This window comes from Scophthalmus maximus, chromosome 3, assembly GCF_022379125.1.
Source record: "Scophthalmus maximus strain ysfricsl-2021 chromosome 3, ASM2237912v1, whole genome shotgun sequence".
Taxonomy (NCBI): Eukaryota; Metazoa; Chordata; class Actinopteri; order Pleuronectiformes; family Scophthalmidae; genus Scophthalmus; species Scophthalmus maximus.
The window spans coordinates 9,437,905-9,459,536 of NC_061517.1; the positions used below are offsets into that span (position 1 = coordinate 9,437,905).

Here is a 21,632-nt window from a genome sequence, read left to right on the forward strand (position 1 = left end):
GTCACTGTGGTGAGTGCGCGCATGCGCAGTGGCTCAGCGTTGAGACTCCATTCCAGTGTGTCGGTGAGGGTTCCCCGAGCCTGGCATCCTGAACAGCTGTCCGCTGCTGAGCTCACTTCACCTGCTCCTCAAACAAAAACAACTGGACCATGAGCGGAGACCACGGACACGGAGGCTCCCAGGTAGCTCGTCGACATTCAGCAGTGTTTATTGGTTGTTGTTTTTTGCTGGGTAGTTTGTATGTATCCTTGGCAATAAGTGACAAGTAATAATCGACATGATATGAAATAGCGGTTATGATCGTCACAAGTTCCTTTCTCTTTGTACATTTTTGGTGTAAACTTTGTAATCGTGTGGAGTGTCTGCTTATTATTGTGGCAAAAAGACAACGACACGTATTTCCAGGGTACATCTGTATGCCAATTGAAACTTGAATAAGCGAAGCTACCGGCATTTTCAAAATTGAAATATTAAAATCATCCCTCTTCCCACTCCGCAGGTCAATTCGGGATCCAAAGGAGGCGGTAGGTGCTCTGATGGGGATTTTTTTTTTATTTTTTATTCTCAGCCTCTCTGATTTCCAGTCGGAATTGCGATGTGGTGCCTACTGTTAGTTTCCAAAGGACAGAAATGGCGTCCCAGAGACTAAGTCCCTTCTCCTCCACTCTCTCGCGGCTATTGTTCAAAAAGAGGGTCTGCAATGTGCACTTGCGACCCTCGATCCCTTCCCCCGGCGAGCTGCTCCGGAAGGGCCCGGCGTCCTGCTCATTGTGCACGCGTCGGTTTCATGATGTGCGCGTGCGATCGCGACGCATTTTGCAGTCGAAAGTGGCAAAATTGGGGCTGAGGACTTAGTCTCTGCGCCATTTTCTTTTTTCCCCCTGCATGTAGCAGCCGGGGCGCCGACCAGTGAGCCAACTGTCTGCCGCGATATGGAGGCGAGAGTCGGGCGCCGGTCGCCTCTCCCTCCCATCTCGCGAAGCTGTGCATCCATGTCTGCGCAAGATGCGTTCATCCGCACTGCCAACAGGGAATCCTCAGCCATGAGCCTGACACTCAAAAGTCACAGAAAAGAAAGTTGCACGGCATTATTTAAGAAGCATATTGCCCAGTGCAGTCCTTTTTTTTTTTTTTTTTTTTTGCACAAATTACAGCCTGCACACAAGAGTATACGTTACTCCTGCAAAGTTGAGAGCCCTCCCCACCCACACAGCCCATAATATGCTGCCTTTTATGCTGAAGAGAAAAAGCAGTCGGTGGGTCTATAACTGACATGTGTGTGTTACTGTTTCATACAACAATAGCAGATAACACCGTTATTAAACTGCCATGACAACAGGGTGCCACGAGGCGATGATCAAGCCAAGCAAGGTCTCCCTCAGGAGGCATTTCACCCAGCAGGAGATGTTTTTTAATATAAAAGCTCTGTGTAGAATAGTTGCAGCCTAGGCACGAGCGGGATTGGCTGCAGAGAGTGGATGAAAACTCAAGTGTTTTTAATTAAACCCAAAAGTTGGATAAAAGCTTCCTGGGGGGGGAAGAAAAGCCTCTGTTATGATACGTACTAGAGGCAATTAATGTTGTGATGATATGGTTGGAATATATCCGTGAGTAGTAAGTAGTAAAGCAGGGGTGGGCAAACAGTTTCTCATACTGTGGTTAACAATGTGTACACATGAATATACACGTGTCCTCGTGACGTGTGACAATGCTGATAAGAATTTATCTCTAAAGCAACAACAGTACGAACAACTGCATTTGCAGTCATCGAATGAATGAAACCAGCCACTGTCCTTTTCGCTGTATTAGTATGAAATAAGTCGAACGAAACGTGAATAAATTTAAAAAATGAAACCTGCATCGCCACAGCACCTATAAAAACTATGGTGCCCCCTCACTGAAAACTGGCCTAGTGTTGTGCCTTATTTCGGACCCCTGTACTAACTAAGGGTTATTGTCAACTGTTAGCATCAAGTTCAAATACCACCTCCTACATCACCATACAGGTTTGTCCTGGAGTCACCGGTCGGCTGTGAATGGACAAGCAAGCTGTGCCAACTTGGGAATAAGGGTTCATCTGCATGGAATCACTGATAGAGTCGCAAAACGACAAGAAAGAAAACAGGAGGATACAAAAATAATATAGTGAGATGCAAAATACTACAAAGAGATGCAACACAACCAAAAAGAGACACATGGACATAGATACACACACACACACACACACACACATAAATCTAATGCACAAAGGCACTAAATGACTACAAATAATGTAGTTTATTCTTACTCCTGTGTTGGAGGGTGGGGGCCTTCTACATGTCTCCATTGTCTTAATAATCCCTCCATGAGTTCAAATGGAGCGAATGTGTGTTGGGTGTGTTGCAGGGCTCTGACGGCTAATTGGAGTGTGACTTTAAATAGTACTGTGATATTTTATAGAGAAAATTCAGAGTGCTTTGTTTTTTCCTCTGTCAGCTTATAGGAATTCACTTCCTAGCTCAAATAAATAAAGTGTAGGTAACTTAAATGTAAAATATGGATTCTTGGATATATAAACACGTGCAAAATATTATTCTTATTTTTTTTTTGAATACTGCTAAACAAACTGCTCTGTCTTTTGTATCACAGACTCTCACAAACATAAAGACAAGCACAAAGACAAGGAACACCGACACAAAGACCACAAGAGAGACAAGGAGCGGGAGAAATTCAAGCACAGCAACAGGTAGGATTTCTGCATCTTCTGTCCTTTTAACATGATGACCCGACCGATGCCGGGGTTCTTAAGCCACTATTTATGTATTGAAGTTGACTCCTAAACTGTTCTATTTGAATACAATGCTTTGGAGAAGGAGGAGGAGACGGATACTGCCAGTGATTCAACAAGCTTGTTGATTCTTATAGAGCCCTGCCACCTTAAAGGGGCAGCAAGCGATTTTTAAAACCAATACACTTTTTTGTGTATTGAAAATCTGCAAATATTTACTCACGGTCCGCCAGCTGTCAGCTCTGTCCTGGCTCTGTAAATTCAAAACAAAAAAACATCGCTCGCCGACACATCAACGGACGTGCTAGCGGATGATGCTACGACTCCGGGTTTTTTTGGCCCGGTCAGCGCAGTAAAATCAATTAACAACGACAAAGAGAGGGAGACGAGCTTTCTCCTAAATCGCTTACTGTCCCTGTAAATCAGCAGACATACATGGCAAGGAATCCCTGAAATCTGCTTTTATGAATGACATCTGCAGCGCATTTGTGATTTGAAAGTGTGTGGCCTTTTGCCATGTTTTCTGTTTTGTCTTGTTGGAATACTTGTGGGCTGCAGTACATTAGCAGAGTCAAGACTGTGGCCATTCCTGTTGGCAGCCGTCCACGACGCTGTTATATGTTGGGGGGGGGTTGTTGCTAGTGGTTGTTGCTGAGTCAATAGCATCTTTTGTGTCTGGACCCCGTCTGACCTCTCTTGCACTTGATCTCTGATCTCTGACCTCTGCGTCTTTTCTGCAGCGAGCATAAGGAACAACCCGAGAAGAAACACAGAGACAAAGACAAGGAGAAGCTGAGGCACAGTGAAAAAGAGAAGAGAGAAAAGGACAAAGAGAGGAGGAGAGAAGAGAAGGTTGGTTCAAAGTCAGCCTGTCTTTTATGAAAGGCTGCACGGGCCCGCAGTGGAAGTATTATATTGTCATCTATTGACATATTATATATATATATTGTCATCATTACAGAATAAATATTTAAGTTACATTTACATTAATGCTATGTTTTGTCATTAGTATGATTATTTTGTGGTTGTGACATAACTCCTGTCTTTATTCCAATGTCTTCCTGAGATCGCTCGCGTGAGAAAACAAAACATAAAACCAAGCCTGCCGTGATCTCTGATCATAAGTCAAAGTTTAGACAGTTTAAACATTGTTGAAGTGCATTTTGATCATCAAAAGATGGGGAAATCGAATATGCTTTCTTTGTCTCTCCCCACAGATCAAATCATCCCATGCAGACAAGCCCAAAAAGGAGAAAGAGAACGGATATGTAAGGTACGGAGCATCACTCTGTTGTGTCTGATGTGAAGTGAAAATAATTATGAAGCAAATCTGACCACAAATCGTTCTCCCACAAAGTTTCCCACAGGCTCAGCTATTGCTTGGTTATGATAAATGGGATATTGCTTTACTTATATACATCTCCAATGTGTGATTTAGAAACACAAGCCCGGTCGCCATTAAGAGCGAGCCCGAGGAAGACAACGGCTTCTACCCCTCTCCCCAACACAACAAGATCTCCAAACGGGAGTATGACGATGAAGAGTGGGTGCCATTCAAATCAAAGCCAATCACTCTATTTAAGATTTCAATATTCTTTTTTTGCATGCTGATTTATAATTTGATTATCCTTGTACTGTTTCCAGATTTGACTACAAGCCCAAAAAGGTCAAGACGGAACACGACAAAAAGGCGAAGAAGAGGAAACACGAGTATGAAGACGATGAGGAGGATGAGGTACATTTTGTTTTTTGCACGTTACTTTTGATGAATACATTGGAGTTATTCTGTTCTCTGGATTCATTCCGTTCTCTCCGCTTGTCTTTAGGACATCAAGCCCAAAAAGAAGACAAAAGACCGAAAGGCAGCAGAAGGAAAGAAAGCCAAAAAAGAGGAAGAGGAGAAGTGGAAATGGTGAGATAATTTTTTTTGGGGGGGGGGGGGAATTGTTCTTTTCCTCAGGAAATTATACACCAAGATCAGTTAGCTGTCGTAAACAGCGACTGAGAAGTGGATACCATATTTGTTCTCTCTCTTACGGGTTGTGTTCTGTCGTGTTGGTGACTAGGTGGGAGGAGGAAAGATCCACCGATGGCTCCAAATGGCGCTTCCTTGAACATAAAGGTCCAGTGTTCGCACCACCGTACGAACCCTTGCCTGGCAAAGTCCGATTTTACTATGATGGTGAGTCTTTCTGTTAGAAATATAAGTTTTGATCTATTTAGGCTTCTAACCCTGGAGGGGTTTATTATTATTATTATTATTATTATTATTATTATTATTATTATTATTATTATTATTATTATTATTATTATTGTTGTTGTTGTTGTTGTTGTTGTTGTTGTTGTTATTATCGTTATTATTATTTAAATGATTCTAAACATTCTATATTTGTAGGTAAGCCTATGAAACTTAGTGCTGGTGCCGAGGAGGTAGCTACATTCTTTGCCAAGATGTTGGATCATGAATATACCACAAAGGACATCTTCAGGAAGAACTTCTTGAAGGACTGGAGGAAGGTGAGGAGAGTGTGCAGAGGACGTGACGCTCCAGCATTTAAAGTGGGCAATCACGCTTCAGGTACGTTCTCTTTTGTTTTTTAGGAAATGACATCAGAGGAGAAGTCAAAGATCAGCGACCTTAACAAGTGCAACTTTGGCGAGATGAGTGAGTACTTCAAGGCCCAATCAGAAGCCAGGAAACAGATGTCGAAAGAAGAGAAACAGGTAAAAGCTGCATTTATGCAAGCTCATCCCAGCCTGGAAAAAAAACATCATGAAAGATCTCATTGTACTTCCATATTTTCATGCGCTGCAGAAAAACAAAGAGGAGAACGAGCGACTCCTCCAGGAGTACGGCTTCTGCATCATGGACAAACACAAGGAGAGGATCGGAAACTTCCGCATCGAGCCACCGGGTCTCTTCCGAGGACGAGGCGACCATCCGAAGATGGGCATGCTGAAGCGCCGCATCAGACCTGAAGACATCATTATTAACTGTAGCAAGTGGGTAATGTCATGCTGTTTTCACTAACCTCACTGCCATGAATGATTCCATTTTGATTTCATTTTAAGGGTCCACAGGAAGAACACATAAAACGGTAGAAGAGCAGATGATGATATTATTTTTGAGTTTTTACCACTGGTCCTGTCATAGCATTGTAGTTGAGGAAATATGAAGAACCTTGCGGGATTCGTGTGTGATATACAAACAGAATATATTAATGTTTTCATGTGGAAGCCGTTAATCTGTCAAAAGTTCACATTTCAGACATATATCACACATTCTTTGATCTGGTTGTTTTTTCCTTCTTCTGTCCCTTTATCTTTTCTCCCATCTTCCAACTTTTATGTTGTAATTGTTTGTTGGATTTATTTATACAGAGTGGGAATAATTGTCCCTTTATCTGTGTGATTCCAAAACTCCAGGGCAGTGTGTATGAGAGAGAGAGTATATGAGAAGGCTAATTTGTTGCCAGCAGAAGAAAGTACGTACAGTATGGCACATGAGTTTATAATATAAAATTACGCTTAAAACAAAAGCCCTAATACATTTCTATTGTACATTATCACAGGTCTGTGACACTGTAACTTATTGTACCAATCAGGACAGCATTGTAATAACAATGTTAATTATTATACATTTTATTTCTGGCCGCCTTTCAGGACACTCAAGGACACCTGTAGTGAAGTTAGACAGCACTGCACCCAGAGCAAAGGCTTTGGAAAATGCAGTGTTGGCATGTTTCAAATCTATTTAAAACCTACCTCCTCCTCCTCTGCAGGGACTCCAAGCATCCTAAACCTCCCCCGGGGACAAAATGGAAAGAGGTGCGCCATGATAACAAGGTGACCTGGCTGGCGTCTTGGACCGAGAACATCCAGGGCTCCATCAAGTACATCATGTTGAATCCCAGCTCCAGGATTAAGGTACCTGTGGTGTCAGAACTATTCCTATTCCATATCTGAGGTGACATATTTTAGCACCTTTTTTCTTTGATTAGAAGAATAAGCTGCTTGCTTATGTTTGTGCAGGGGGAGAAGGACTGGCAGAAATATGAGACCGCCCGACGGTTGAAGAAGTGTGTGGATCGCATCCGGAACCAGTATAGAGATGACTGGAAATCAAAGGAGATGAGGATCAGGCAGAGAGCTGTGGCACTGTATTTCATAGACAAAGTGAGTTAAATACAATTAAACACTAATACGAATTTTGAAAAAAGCAATGTGAGGAGACTAAAATCTACCAGCAGAGTAAGGTGGCGTGGAGCGCTGAAATTAACTATTTTAAATGTGTTTTACCGATCCCACGTGTATAGTAAACCAATTTCTACAGAAATGCTTCACACCCAAATCCCAATATTGATCACAATGCATGGTGTTTCCCTTGCAGTTGGCACTGAGGGCTGGGAATGAAAAGGAGGAAGGCGAGACAGCGGACACAGTTGGCTGTTGCTCGCTGCGGGTGGAGCACATCAAACTGTACCCCAAGATGGACGACCAGGAGTACGTGGTGGAGTTTGACTTCTTGGGGAAAGACTCCATCCGGTACTACAACAAGATCCCAGTGGAGAAGAGGGTAAGACATGGAAGGAAACGGAAAAAGGAGAGGAGAGGAACACGGGAAGTGGAGGGAGATGGAGGACGAGACTGGTTTCAGGAGGGTGGCGCTGCGCGTGTGCATTTGACAGTGATGTGAATTTGGTGTTAATGAGATTAGTTGCTGTGCTGAGGAGGATGTTTGTACATACAGGTGAACAGGCACTAAACGCTTTTCAGCCTGCTCTGCCTCAGACGGTGGTCTGATTCCTGCTACTTCTCACACACTATCTACACACACACACACACACACACACACACACACACACACGTGCTATTTTCGGTCACAAATCCTTCAACAAACCTTTGTGCTATCTGCTCGTCTACACTTCCTCTGTGCATCTCCACAGAAGTGCATATAAAAGAATAACACCTACACTTGACACCAATACCAGAAAATAATATAGCACCCTCACCTGGCACAAATGTGAGAGTGCATTCTGAACATGGACAGAGATGAGTGTGAAGTATTAATTGTAAGTTTCATGCTCAGTAAGTCCCCCCCTGATTTCTCGACAGGTTTTCAAAAACCTCCAGTTGTTTCTGGAGAACAAGCAGCCAGAAGACGACCTCTTCGACAGACTGAATGTAAGAAAACACGTGTGAATATCTGCCTCCATGGCCTCTCTGTATTTGAAGTTAAAATTGATAATCAGAATAATTTCTGTCGCTCTTTCTCCCCTTTTCACGCGGGCCTTCTCCGTGTCTCGTGCAGACGTCTATTCTTAATAAACACCTGCAGGAGCTGATGGATGGACTGACGGCCAAGGTGTTCCGTACCTACAACGCCTCCATCACCCTGCAGCAGCAGCTCAAGGAGCTTTCCTGCTGTGAGTGGCAATACAGCAGCTTCATCCACTTACAAAAAAAGGCAGCTGATGTCATGAGATTTAATATAAATTTATTACTAAAATTATGATGAGATTAGACATTTTTTCACAATATCAACACAGAAAATGATTTAGTGATGAATGACAGATCTCTGAATTTTTCTCAGAGGATTCCACCAGATGGCAAGAATAACTTTAAGCAATGTATTACAGATTAACCTCAACAGTCATAGTGTTTATTAACATTAAAATAAAATGCCTTTAAGGAAATCTAAAGTTTCATGGTATCAGGGTAAACGCATATACAGTATATCTGGTTGGATTTTGGTAATGACATGAGATAGACCTGGATACTAGATATACTTACAAACTTGACAACGCACACATCGAGTGGGCTACATTATTTTAGTTTACCTTAACATCCCAGTCAAATAATAACTATGTTTCGACCGATTTTGTGTTATTACATGATGGTCCAAGTTACAAATGTACTGCACCAGTAATTTACAGAAACGTATTGTGCCTTTAAATACATTAGCACGGCAAAGTTCGGGTCGGTTATTTCAAATTCCAGTCCTTTTAAATGTCTCCCACCATGTTGTGTTATTGTTGGGCCTCCAGCTGATGACAGCATCCCTGCTAAGATCCTGTCCTACAATCGAGCCAACCGGGCGGTGGCCATCCTCTGTAACCACCAGAGAGCTCCTCCCAAAACCTTCGAGAAGTCCATGCAAAACCTTCAGACCAAGGTAATCCCCGGCGGCCCGCCTCTCTTCACCTTCCACAAGTAACTGTGTCCCCTATCCACGTGATGAAGACTATTTTCCTCACTCGGTGCTGGTCTGTTGTGATTGCAGATTGACGAGAAGCAAAATCAACTGTCAGCAGCCAGGAAGCAGCTGAAGGCTGCGAAGGCTGATCACAAGGCCTCCCACGATGACAGGAGCAAAAAGTAAGAACACTTGAGCGCTGCTAACCAGTGAGTGGGATGTAAGGCCACAAGGTTTATGATGTCTAGGGCATCAGTTGTTCGATTCTTCTTCCGTCTTTCTCTCTGTGCCTCTGTGCATCTGGATCCCTGTCTTCTTCCGTACTGTTCTCTTTTCTGTATCTGTGTTCATTCCTTCCTATGTCCGTCTTTGTGTCTCTCGCAGGGCTGTGGAGGTGAAGCGTAAAGCCGTCCAGAGGATAGAGGAGCAGCTGATGAAGCTCCAGATGCAGGCCACGGACAGAGAGGAGAACAAGCAAATTGCTTTGGGCACGTCCAAGCTCAACTACCTGGATCCACGTATCTCCGTTGCATGGTACTTAAGTGATACAGCAGACGTTGTTTACCTCTGTTTATCCACTACCAGCTATTATTTGTTTGCAAGTGTCATTACAGTAAAAAAAAACAAAAAAAACTTGTGACATCAGATGAGAAAACCCCCGACTGTTTAATAGGCGGGCTTTCTCTGGGTGGGTGGGTGGGTGCGCGGGGCTGCATATCCACCTTGGTGACAGAAAGGCAGGAAATGCTCTTGCATTGTAGGAAAAGGAGCAGCAAAAGCAAAAAAGCTAACGGCTGCAGAAGGAAAATAAGAGGAAGAAAAGCGTGTGAGCGCGAGGAACAATGGGGTTTGTTTCTAAAAAGCCAGGGAGCGTCCCCAAACAGCACTCCTTCCTCCATGTGGGAAGTCAATGAGGAGCTGTCTGTGGCTGAATGGAGGGCCAGGCCACAGAGAAGGGGAACAGTGGTCTGCCCTCCCTAACCCATGCCCCACAGCTATTTATGGAGAGCCTCCTTCGCAAGCACAATGGAGTCAGGAATGCTCCCTGTTTTTGCCTTGGTTGTAAGGCATAAGGAACGGGGTCCCCTCCTTACTGGGTGGTGCATGGGAACCTGGTCTGTAGTTGCGTAGTCTGTGTGTGTGTGTGTGTGTGTGTGTGTGTGTGTGTGTGTGTGTGTGTGTAGAACAGAGATGAAAACATTGAATCAAATCGGGTTGACATGTTTTTCTGTGGTGCAGAGTACAGTACAATTCAAATAGTCAAGAAACTGCCAAAACAACCTGTTATCAGGTAATCACATAAACATTTCTCAGTAATATTTGATATTTATTTACATTATTCATTATCACCACCTTGTTTAAGTCGCTCCTTCATTCTTGCCACGTATGATTAAATGATTATTATATTCTCTTAACTTTGAAGAGAAGAAGAGATCTTTATCGTCACTGTACAAGTACATTAAACCTTTGTGTGGAGCAAGCCTGTAGATGCCTAATGAGGTAACACACAGGAATTAAGACCACAAAGTAAAGCATAAGAGTAAAATAGAAGCTATACAAATATATGGAATTAACAGTTTTACCTCATAGACTAAGAAAAACGCAGTGAGAATAGGTTGCAAATTTAAAATTATATACGAATATGTAAATACAAGGAATCATACTAGAGAGACAATATAAACAGCACGGAAATAAAGACAAGCACTCAATCAAGGAGAGTTAGTGTGATTGTAAGGATTTTATTGTTTGTCAGCTTCATTCCAGACTCAATCCAAATTTGTAGCCCAGGCCTTGTCTTAAAATTTTTTAAATGATCACACCGGATTTATTGCAATCTAGATTAATTTCTCCGTTTTAAGTCTATGACATGGTGCATAATCCTAGAATACAGCTATGATGTCTCAGGTTTTTATCTAATAACATCAACGATGGCTGTGTTCTATCCAAGTATGCCAGAAAGCCGTCGCAGTGCAACACAATAGACTTTCCTCCCAGCAGACATTGTGGCATGTCATAACAGGAAAGGCACAGTTGTAATCAATAACTTAAATAAGGAGTGCATTCCATTTAGGGGAGCAAGCTGGCTCACTGTAACGGCGACACTCGGCAACAGAAGTGAGCCATCGATGATGAAAGCTGTTTGACCTGTGCTTTTCCTGCTTGGGCGAGTCAAAATGTATGTTGTTAGAAAAAAGTCAACGCCAGGGCCATGTCATATTAGTGAATTAAATGTTTACCTCAAGTTCATCTTAACACTTGGGATTATAGAAGATATTATACAGCTGTAATACATGGCGGATGAATATTGACAACAAGCAACTTTCACAAATCGAGTCCGGACAACATTGGTGCAGCGCACATGAGCGGAATAGTTTTTAGATATGACATCTGACTCACTGTCTGGTCGTCCTCGTGGAATTTCCCATATGTGAATGATGCTTATGGATGCTGCTCAGTCATATTTGGCCCTTTAACTCATCCATCTTCCCTCTTCTCCAGGTGCAAGAAGTGGGCTGTTCCCATCGAGAAGATCTACAACAAAACCCAGAGAGAGAAGTTCGCTTGGGCAATTGACATGGCCGAAAAGGACTATGAGTTTTAAATACACTTAATATTTTACCTTTTTATAATAACTCCACCTATGTGACCGAGCTGGCAACGGGTGCCGCTCTTCACTCTTCAAAAAGAGAGAAAGAAAAAAAACAAATCACAGTAGTGTGTATGTAGCCGCAGGTACCTGTCCATGATCACACACCTATGAACAAATTAGTATTATCTATGGTCAGATATATACGACTGTACTGACATTTTTAAGCCATCAGATTTATTGAGAAATTCTATATTCTCATAGAATAATGAACTAAGAAAGGTTTGAATGGGAGCTTGTGAGGAACAACATGAGAGAGATAACGATGTGATGAATTTCAATTTGTGGAATTTTAGTGTGTAAGATTGGCACAATGAAATGAGCCCCACAGACAATAGAAGTCATACCACTATGCTCATGTAATTATTAGCACACAGAATGTCTTTTTTTTTTTCTGTTTATTTCAGGGATGTACAAATTTTTTTGTCATTTTTCAGTAACTGCGATCCATGTTTTTTTTTCTTTTTCAATGTGTGCTGTATGCATTATCAACAAAAAGCTCTTCATTGCTCATATGCAACTTGTGTGTCTGTGCGTGAATGTGTGTGTGTTTGTGTATGTGTGTGTGTTTGTGTGTGTGTGTGTGTGTGTGTGTGTGTGTGTGTGTTTGTGTGTGAGTGAGTGAGTGAGTGTTTCCACAGTTTTACAGTAAGTGAGATGTAACATTCCCTTTTGGTTACTTGAAGCAGCTGAGGTACAGCATCATGTTTTGTGTCCGAGCTAAAAGAGACAGATGTTTTTCTAGGAGGGATGTGGATTTTGCCAAAAAAAAAGAGAGGAAGAAATCACAGAGGTCAATCATTGTAGTGTACTCTTTTTTTGTATTGCTGTGATTAAGCAGAATGTGTCTTCTTTAAATTGAATTCCAAATGTGAAACGATAACTTGTATAACTTTTGTCCTGAATATTTCCTGCTATTTAAACATTGATCACACAACTCCCAATTGGCTAGTTGGCCCAATGCGTTCTTGTTTTAAGCTTTGTAGTCTTCAGAATAAAAACATCAACCATGCGTGTCCCTTTTGTCCGTACTTCATCTGTGTGTGAAAATAGGATTGAGAGTCACTCTCCTGAGTAGACAGAGAGAAACATAATCCTGTCAAAGGCAATCAGCAGCAATCAGTCATGTCCCTTAACAAATAATATGTCTCAATGATAATTAATTTATCAATGTCAATTGCTATTTTCACATTTATTCGTCCTTACTATTGATAGATAGATAGACAAATAATAAAACACAATGGCAAATAAATTAAAACACTGTTTTCTTATTTGTCGTTGTGTCTTTCGACTTCCATTTGTCTTTGAAGTTGGCATTTCGGGGCCGACGTACTACTTAGATAAATGATGCTTAAAAATGAACATGTTACCTGCCAAGTTGAGATGGAGGTTACACAAGTTCTGACACAGCTCGTGACGGAGAGAGAGAGAGAGGAGCTGCCTCTTTAAGATGCCGATAACAGGAGCTCCTATTGGAGGGATGAGCTGCGTAAAGCATACGGGAAATACACGAGGTTATACCGGAGGTAGAGTAATTGTCTCCAAAATAAATGCATGAAGTTGTGTGCAGCTAAAACATTCAACTTTCCAGTAGCGATGCCATTTCACAACAGACCAATTGTAAAGGAAGATTTCTAAATCTAAATGAAAGTTGAAAAATTGCATTGTGACAAAATTCAACCAAAACAGCTTCAAAGAAGCCAAGATATTTATTAGACCATGCCAAAAATAGTCAAATGCACCAGTAATGGTTATAAATTAGAGGCTCTCAGCTATGTGCTGCCATCATTGTTATCAAATGACAACTTAATCTCTGCCTGACCCTTTCAACTGTTTATCTGTAAATGGGTCTAAAGTTAAATTAGAAGACAGATTCAGTCGATACCTGATCATCATTAAATAAATACTCCCGCTCCATGATGTTCTCTCATCCTTAGTGTCCTCACAATGTCGCCTGAGCTCAGTTGTTCTTTTACAGTGTTGACACCTGATTCATTTAACTTTAACAATATAAAATAAAATATAAAAAAACCAATGTATGACAAGTACAAGGTGAAGCTGTAACTCCCAGTGTCAGGTATAAAGCGATTCAACAAGTTTTTTTTCCTTTTTTTTAAAGATGCTTTTTATTGGAATTTTTTGGATAGCATATAAAAAAAATGTTAAAGCAAAACATACACACATGCATACCCATTCACACACGGGGGGAGAAGTAAAGGATGTCCAGTTCATCTTAAACACTAGTCCAGTATGGCACATAAATGCCAAGTACTATGAATACAACAACAAAACAGAAACAGGCAAAACAAAATCAGTGCATAAGTACATGTATAGATAAAAATTGAATCAATTGGCGTCCAGATTCTTTCCATTTATCCTGATGTTTTGTATACTTGGTCTGCATTATCTCCATATGCATCACCGATAAAGCGATTCAACGAGTTTATCTTATTGTGAAAATCCCCGGCGGAAGCCTGTTTTTCCTCCCCCGACTCTGGCCCGGTGACGCTGCTGGTGGTTGCCTCGGGGGGAAGGGCCTTGCGCTGCGCTGCGTCTGCGAGCGAACAATCTCGCGTAGTCTTGCCACGGCGCTCGGTGTCTTCCTACCTCTCTGTATGGACGGCCGGAGGGGAGCGGGGGACGCGGGGATTGTTGTCGTCGGCGGCGCCGCAGCAGCGTCTTTCCGGGCCGCGGCGATGATTTGATCACGGGGACAAACGAAGGGGGCGCGTGGCGGAAAACGACGGAGACGGACGACGGGAGCGCGAGCGCGAGCGGAGAGCACGAGCGGGAGGAGCGGGAGGAGCGGGCTCAGCCGTCGGAGATGTGCGGCCGGGCCGAGATTGCGGCGGTAGGTACAGAACAGCACGGCACGGCACGGCACCGCACCGCACCGCACCGCACAGCGGCCCCTACGACGTGCTGTTGTCCAGTTCATTTCCCTCCGCGCAGCAAAGCGAACCAAAACCAAGAAGGGGGAGCAAGGGGCCGAAAAGGCGACTCCTACCTGGGCTTCTTTTTCTTCTCTTTTTTCCAGGGGTGAAACCAGCCGCGTTCTTCCCTGTGGCCCAGCGACACGCTAACGCGCACGCGCGCGCGCGCACACAGTGATTGTTACAGTTGGTACAGTTGGTACAGTTGGTGCAGTTGGTACGGTTGGTGCAGTTGGTACAGTTGGTGCAGTTGGTACAGTTGGTGCAGTCGTGCCGTCGTCCGCCGCCACTTGTTTTCCTCCCGTCGACACTGCGATGCCTCACGCGTCCAAAAGGAAAACTTTGTTTTTCCTCTGCAGCAGGTCACAGGCCTGTTGGTTGGTTGACACAAAAACGAAATCCGTTATCAGTTAAAATCAGATGGACGCTTCCCACTGAGGCTGGAGTTTCACTGTGGACAGTGAAACTCAGCGACTGACAGGCTTCTAGATGTGTACACAGCTCTGTAAAGTCTATATAATCATGCAATTATTTAAAAATGATTTAAATGTCATGCTTGTTGTGTCTATGCTCTTGTAGGTTTATTTCATGCGAACCGTCATGTACAAAAACATGGGGAAAGTTCCTGATTATGAAAATCAGGATACACAAACCTCACGTGCAAATCATGAATATTGCACTTAAATACATATATATATATATACATATATATATATATATATATATATATATATATATATATATGTATATATATCTATATATATATATATATATATATATATGTATATATATCTCCTGTGACAGCATTGTGTGTGCTATACTGTACAGGTTTTTCATTATCATTAAAAAACCTTGCACATATTTCAGAAAATTCATCATGTGAAATAGTTCACGTTTCACATGAATACAGGTGGGAGAGTGTCCTTTGGAATAAACGGTATTTGTTTAAAATGTGCATATGTGAAGATGAGAGTAATTAGGAAAATGAGCTGGAAACACACTTTTCCCCCCTTGCACACCTTGGACAGCGTTCCTGCAGATATAAAAATCTGTACAGAACATGCGCAGTAAAGTTTCCAGTGTTATTTAAGATGTGTCAACTCGTCGTGTGTGTACAGCGTAGACACACTAGAAGTCCCTGGGGATTTGTTCTTTCATGAGCCCCCCCTCTCTCCTCCTGCTGTAGGTATCCCTGTCTAGGCCTGGACTGAGCAGATTGTTCTGAGAGGAAGCGGATAACAAACAGGGGAAGTGAACATGGCAGGGACCTCGGGCTTCTTTTCCAACGGACCTGTTCCGTGGATGGACAACGACACGGAGATGAACAACCTCTACCGAGACCTGGAGGTGGGGACAGTACTGACACTCTTCTATTCCAAGAAGTCCCAGCGGCCAGAGAGAAGGACGTTTCATGTCAAGCTGGAGACCAGGACTATTATCTGGACCCGGGGCACAGATAAAATAGAGGGAGAGAGTGAGTAGCATGCGCACACAAACACAATACACACACAGACAAACACACACACACACACACTCGCAGGTAGCGATGCTCTTGAGTACTGGTTGTGAAATGACGATATTCATGCCAGAAATGGTTGGTTTACACACATTATGAAATATGACGACTACAAAGTGTTGTGAAGTGCTTGGTGGGCTCAGAAATGACACACACGACATGGTTGTATCACTATAATATATGACTTAATATTGGTTAATATGACAGTTTTTTGGGGGACTGTTGGTGCGTTCAGAAGATATTTCCATGCAAAAAAATAGAAAGAGAAATATCACTTTAACTGTACAGTATACAGTTTTTATTAACCAGCTGTCATGCAGCTTCCTAGACCATAAAGAGACAAGACAACACTGAAGCTATATAACAATGTTGCTGAAAAGAAACTAACTGTTGTGGCAACATCAACACTGTGTGTTTTAATCCAGCTCTGATTTGACAAATAACAGTTGCTCTTCTGTCTTGCTAAGATTCACAGGATTTGTCAGTTGTTGTTTATCATTTAGATTTCTTCAACCTGTGTTGCCCGGAAGCAGATAATTCTCCTCTCAGGTACAAACCCAGGGCCAACAATGAGAAGAAACATCGCTTCCTGGAACATTTTTGTTGCATTAATAGAAAATATGCTGTAGTTTACCAGGAAGCTGAAGTTCGGGTTAATCTTTAACAAAACGGCGTGTCTAACTGGGGATAGCAGGGCTTCAGTGAGTTGTTAATTTGTCTGTCTCGAGGGTGGCAGGATGCCTTGTGCACAGCTGCACTCTGCTCCGGATGCAACAAAAAGCACACACACACACACACACACACACACACACACACTCACTCCGACACACAGACAGACACAGAGAAAAGAGGACAGAAGGCCTTTATTTATTTTTTTCACAACGGTATCATCTTCTCTGTGCTGAACGGTTTCATACACATATGAGCTCATAGCTGCAATTTGATACTCCTGGAGATGTGAAATTGGCCTCGGCGGCTCATTAATGTACAGAAATAGAATATGAGTTTTTTTTTCTTCCTGGAAGCGTGTGATCATCTGGGAACAGTTTGGCCTGCAGTATTTACCCCCTTATCAATGGGGGCGAGAGACTGAGGTCCATTACCTGTGGAAACACTTTAGTTTGTTGCTAAATATAAAGTGCTGAGAAGTGTACCTGTTTGCCCTTTGAATTTTCTCCCCTCTTTTTTTTTTTGATTTCTCTTTTTTTGTGGCGTCATTATGTTTCTAGAAAGGCACTTGTACATGATGTCTCGCCATCGCACATTGTATTTGTATATACTGTGTTTTTTATATACACACACACACACACACACATATCATAATGTAATAATATCTAATGAAATGTAGGTCATTTTGAGATGGATAATTAAGTCAATTATCCATCTCGAAGAAGCAGGATGTGTTCCAGAGCGATTGGTGGCAACAATAGGGGCTAATAGTTGAATGTAAACATGGATCATGTGAGTGTGGCCCATCGTTTTGAGAGAGCAACTCCAATGTTAAACTGAGTGAGCACATTACCACATGTGTATTTACACTCGTGAGCTAGGATTTGATGTGTGGTTGTTTTGATTCAAAAGAAAAGACTCCGGGAGCTGTTTTCACGGATTAGTGCAGAGTGTGACATCATACACCATGAGATTTATAACGGGTTGTATTAGACCATTGTTGGCAATGTTGCACGTCAGTGAGCGCTACTGCTTCACGCCGGTGTCAGTGGTGTTCACGTGTGTTTTACATCAGTGTAATGTGGTGCCGTGACGTAGCTTTTACTGAGTTGAATTTCCAGAAAATACGTCATCACAAGAGCAAGACTGATAAATCTGACCATACATTGGCCAATTGCAGATATATTCACTCGATTGGCGGGTTATTAGGTACAACTATCTAAAACTAATACCGTCTAATACAACAGTCCTGCGATAAATTCTACCTTCATGACATTTATAAGGTTCTGTGTGTGTGGAATTAGTTTTAGAGATTCAGCTGACCCTTCTGCTGATTCAGCTGGGTATGTATTCTGTGGCGCTATTGAATACCAATACCAAGTACTACTGCAGAATTGATCCGCTAACAGATTGCACAATGCACATCATGCATTCAGAGTTCTTACTGTAATGGTAGTTCTGATTGTTTATGGCTTTGCAGTTTTTATTTTGAATTATAGCTGAAACAATTAGCCAGATAATTGATTATATATGATTAACAGAAAAAGAATTGAATTTTTTTTTTGATCTATTAAAGCGTTTACGTAATTTCTCAAGCGAGGATGACAAAAAAAAGTGTGTTCCGCCGATATGGATTTTTCATGGCCGAAACCGACATTGATTATAACTAATCTAAGAGGGCCATGACTGATATCCTTCTGTAGTAAAATCATGTCCAAATTTTGAATAGTACAAACTCTTGACACAAAACTTTGTCGATGCATGACCCTTCATAATAATGCTGCTGCAAAAATTGCAGGGCGCTATCAGCAGCGTTATTATGAAGGGTCAACCCCACAACAAAATGCCATAGTTGTTGCATCTCTGTTGTGAGTATTTGCTGCTTTTATATTACTGTAAAGTGAATATGTTTTGGCTTTGGATTGCTGGAGTGTCTCTCACTGTTGTCTTATGTTTTACAAACTAAATGATAGTCCTCAGCAGATTCATCTATAATGAACATAGCAGTTATTTGTTGCCCCAATTTGAATGGTGAAATAACCCCACGAATGTGATGTGTATTCAAGCGAGTATTTGAAACTGTGTATCGTCATAGTAATAGTACTGGATGAGCCCATGTTGATCTGCTTTAATGTAAATGTGGACAGCTACATCCTGGAAATCGTCAGATAGTATTTGTCAACTTTACAGGAATGTGAGTGCGTATAGAATTACCTGCACTGTTTGTGGAAGGTGTCATTCATTCTGACCTACATTTTCCATACGTCCTCTAAAGACGACACACATGCCACACGCCCCAGACGTCTGATGTCATATCTCACTAATACAGATCTTCATTTTTCCCCCAGTTACACACTTGGCTGTCAGCCCAGTTTATTTTTGAAAAATGTATCGACAAATTAGTTGGACGTTAACCCGCAGAGGGTGACATAATGGAACAGTGTGCCTCACTCTGCCTTTGATTTGTTTATGTCTGTATGACAACATTGTAATAAAGATAAGGTTGTCTCTGGAAAACAAGTGGCGCCGCTCCACAGTCCACTCGCTCCAGAATCCATTTAGCTGCATGACAGTTATTCATCTGGGAGGACGGATAACTGTCATTCGTCCTCCCAGATGAATGACAGTTATTTTTTATTTATTTTAATTTTATTGGATGTGATATCAAAGGAGCTGATATGATCAGCTGACGTGGAAGTGCAAATGGAAATGTTTCGCTGTGTGGGCTCAACAGGCACACAAAAATAAACTACTGCTTCAGTTTTAGGTAAAAATAAATAAATAGTATAGGTCTTTTATTTATTCCTTGACCAACATGTAAAACATTAAATTAATTTGTGTACTTTATAATGTAATGAGGGCTGCAACTCACCACTGTTTTCATTCTAAAATGAAATTATTTCGTTTATAAAATGGCAAGAAATAGGGAAATAATGCTATTCTCATAATTTAATTTTCCTGGATGATATATTTTAAACTTCCTTGTTTTTTTTCTGACCCAACAACCCTGAAAACCAAGAAATTCAATTTGCCGCCAGATCTGACATATCTGAGTAACAAATCATTACATTTAAGAGGCTTCAACCAGCAAATGGTTCGTAATATTGCTTTTAATTGATCAATTATAGAAATACATGTAGAGGACATTTCTGTCAGGAGGCTAATAGTTGTAACTCTAAATAAAATTCATATAACAGCTGAAGAATCCAGCAAAATGATGAACCCACAATATTGTGCAGTTGTAGTTCTCCCTCTTCTGCAACATGCAGCTAATTACCACTGTTATAAATTATACACCAAACTAACTGAAGACGTGATGCAGATCCTCAACATTATCTGAGTGATGATTGGACTGTGTACAGATCAAACATTTTGTAGTGTCAACCTGTCAATTAGCAAATGAAAATTGTTGTTTTGTCCCCCTATTCTTTGATCAGATTTTAAATCACATTTTTGCCAATTTGTGTTGTCCATATCAGTTAACCTTTTGATTATCTGTTGATAAGTGAATCAGTTAGTTCATAAAATGTCATGCCGGAAATGGTGACAAAACCCCTATCACATTTAATGTTTTCATGACATTTAAATTAATATGATGCCGAAGAAAAAGATTCAGAAAACTGAAACCAGCAAATGTTGAAAACATTGGCTTCTTTTGTTGAACGAAAAAGTACTTTTGTAGAAAAAAAGAGAGGTAATAATAGCCCTCCAAAGTGTGGTATCCAAAACTTAATCATATCTGAAACTCAGGTATTTCATTGGCAGTGGTTCTGAACAATGTGACATAAAACCAGTCCGTGTGAAGGCTGGCAGAAATGGTGTGGAAAGTCAGGAGGGAGTGCAGGAGGAAGTGTTGGTGTGTGTGTCGCAGGATACCTCCTCTCATCTCCTTCTGGTAAGGCTACACCTCTGGCAATCTCTCTATTTCCTGCATCTGTCTGAGGCAGGCAGGCACCAAATATTTTGACTCGAATGACAAAGTGTTTTGAAACACGCCAGTGTGTCAGAGCCGCCTTGCTCTCAGTGGAAGTTGGCTGCTGTATAGCCGGTAAAGTAAACTGAGATATGATGTATGATTGGAGAGCTTGGCTAGGTGAAATTCTGCGTGAGAAGACATCCTTATTTAAATTATTATTATTAACTCGCTGCAGAAAAGAACATGCACATTCTCACCTATACGCAAGCACAGATGTGTTTTGTAGGCGACAAAAGCACAGGATGTGTGTTTCGGGTGCAGGAAGAGGAGCATGGGCTGTGTGTGTGTGTGTGTGTGTGCGTGTGTGTGCGTGTGTGTGTGTGTGTGTGTGTGTGTGTGTGTGTGTGTGTGTGTGTGTGTGTGTGTGTGTGTGTGTGTGTGTGTGTGTGTGTGTGTGTGTGTGTGTGTGTGTGTGTGTGTGTGTGTGTGTGTGTGTGTGTGTGTGTGTGTGTGTGTGTGTGCGCGCGCTTGTGTGTGTTAAGTAGGGGAGGCCTGGCTGTGGGTCTTTAACTACTACTCGTGTAACCCTGGTAGGAACCCGTTGAGCTGCTTTGCAGTCGACACTCATAAAGCCGACTGCTTCTGAATGTTTGTAACTGCTCATTAACGGAGTTGAGACTAAAATGACCCAACTCTTGGGGCATGGGAAAATGTGATATACAATAGTCTCTAGGTATGAGCTCGGTAGACAGTGCTGTTAAATTGCACATCAATATTACAATACAATGTCTTTGCGCCCCTTTGTACAGTATTTATATCATTAAACCTACTGAAGGATATATATTATACTTTTTTATAATCGATTAATCGGTCAATTGTTTGATTTATTAATGGATTAGTAGTTTGGTCCATAAAATGCCATAAAATGGTGAAAAATGTCGATCGTGTTTCTCAAATCCCGAAATGATGTTTAGTTTTGACCTAACAC

The 21,632-nt window shown here is 41.8% G+C and overlaps 2 protein-coding genes and 1 long non-coding RNA gene across 3 annotated transcripts in view; 2 read left to right on the plus strand and 1 right to left on the minus strand.

Moving 5' to 3' along the window:
* On the plus strand, window positions 1–12,622 carry top1b (DNA topoisomerase Ib). Its single transcript, XM_035644310.2, has 21 exons — window positions 1–182; window positions 500–524; window positions 2,629–2,725; window positions 3,508–3,619; window positions 3,985–4,040; window positions 4,206–4,310; window positions 4,412–4,502; window positions 4,594–4,679; window positions 4,834–4,949; window positions 5,163–5,284; window positions 5,369–5,491; window positions 5,583–5,770; window positions 6,550–6,694; window positions 6,800–6,943; window positions 7,158–7,343; window positions 7,883–7,951; window positions 8,079–8,193; window positions 8,815–8,942; window positions 9,051–9,145; window positions 9,348–9,497; window positions 11,463–12,622. Exons 1-21 carry the CDS (start codon window positions 150–152, stop codon window positions 11,563–11,565), a joined length of 2,289 nt encoding a protein of 762 aa, XP_035500203.1. The 5' UTR covers window positions 1–149; the 3' UTR covers window positions 11,566–12,622.
* On the minus strand, window positions 10,683–14,744 carry LOC118316469. The gene is made up of 4 exons (XR_004795203.2): window positions 14,618–14,744; window positions 12,981–13,095; window positions 11,584–11,640; window positions 10,683–11,495 (listed from the first exon to the last, which is right to left on the minus strand). It is a non-coding gene; the product is annotated as an uncharacterized LOC118316469 (long non-coding RNA).
* plcg1 (phospholipase C, gamma 1) overlaps window positions 14,119–21,632 on the plus strand; it is a 27,244-nt gene continuing 19,730 nt past the window's right edge. Inside the window, exons 1-2 of the mRNA XM_035644309.2 lie at window positions 14,119–14,461; window positions 15,730–16,017. Coding sequence (XP_035500202.1) covers window positions 15,801–16,017 — 217 coding nt within the window. The 5' untranslated portion in view covers window positions 14,119–14,461; window positions 15,730–15,800. The remainder of the gene's footprint in view (window positions 14,462–15,729; window positions 16,018–21,632) is intronic.

Excerpts from the sequence above, each read along its gene's own strand:
- top1b (XM_035644310.2), top strand. The coding sequence starts at position 150 with ATGAGCGGAGACCACGGACACGGAGGCTCCCAG. Across the intron at positions 3,620-3,984 it reads AGAGGAGGAGAGAAGAGAAG|ATCAAATCATCCCATGCAGA; the intron begins GTTGGTTCAAAG and ends CTCTCCCCACAG. Across the intron at positions 4,503-4,593 it reads AAGACGATGAGGAGGATGAG|GACATCAAGCCCAAAAAGAA; the intron begins GTACATTTTGTT and ends GCTTGTCTTTAG.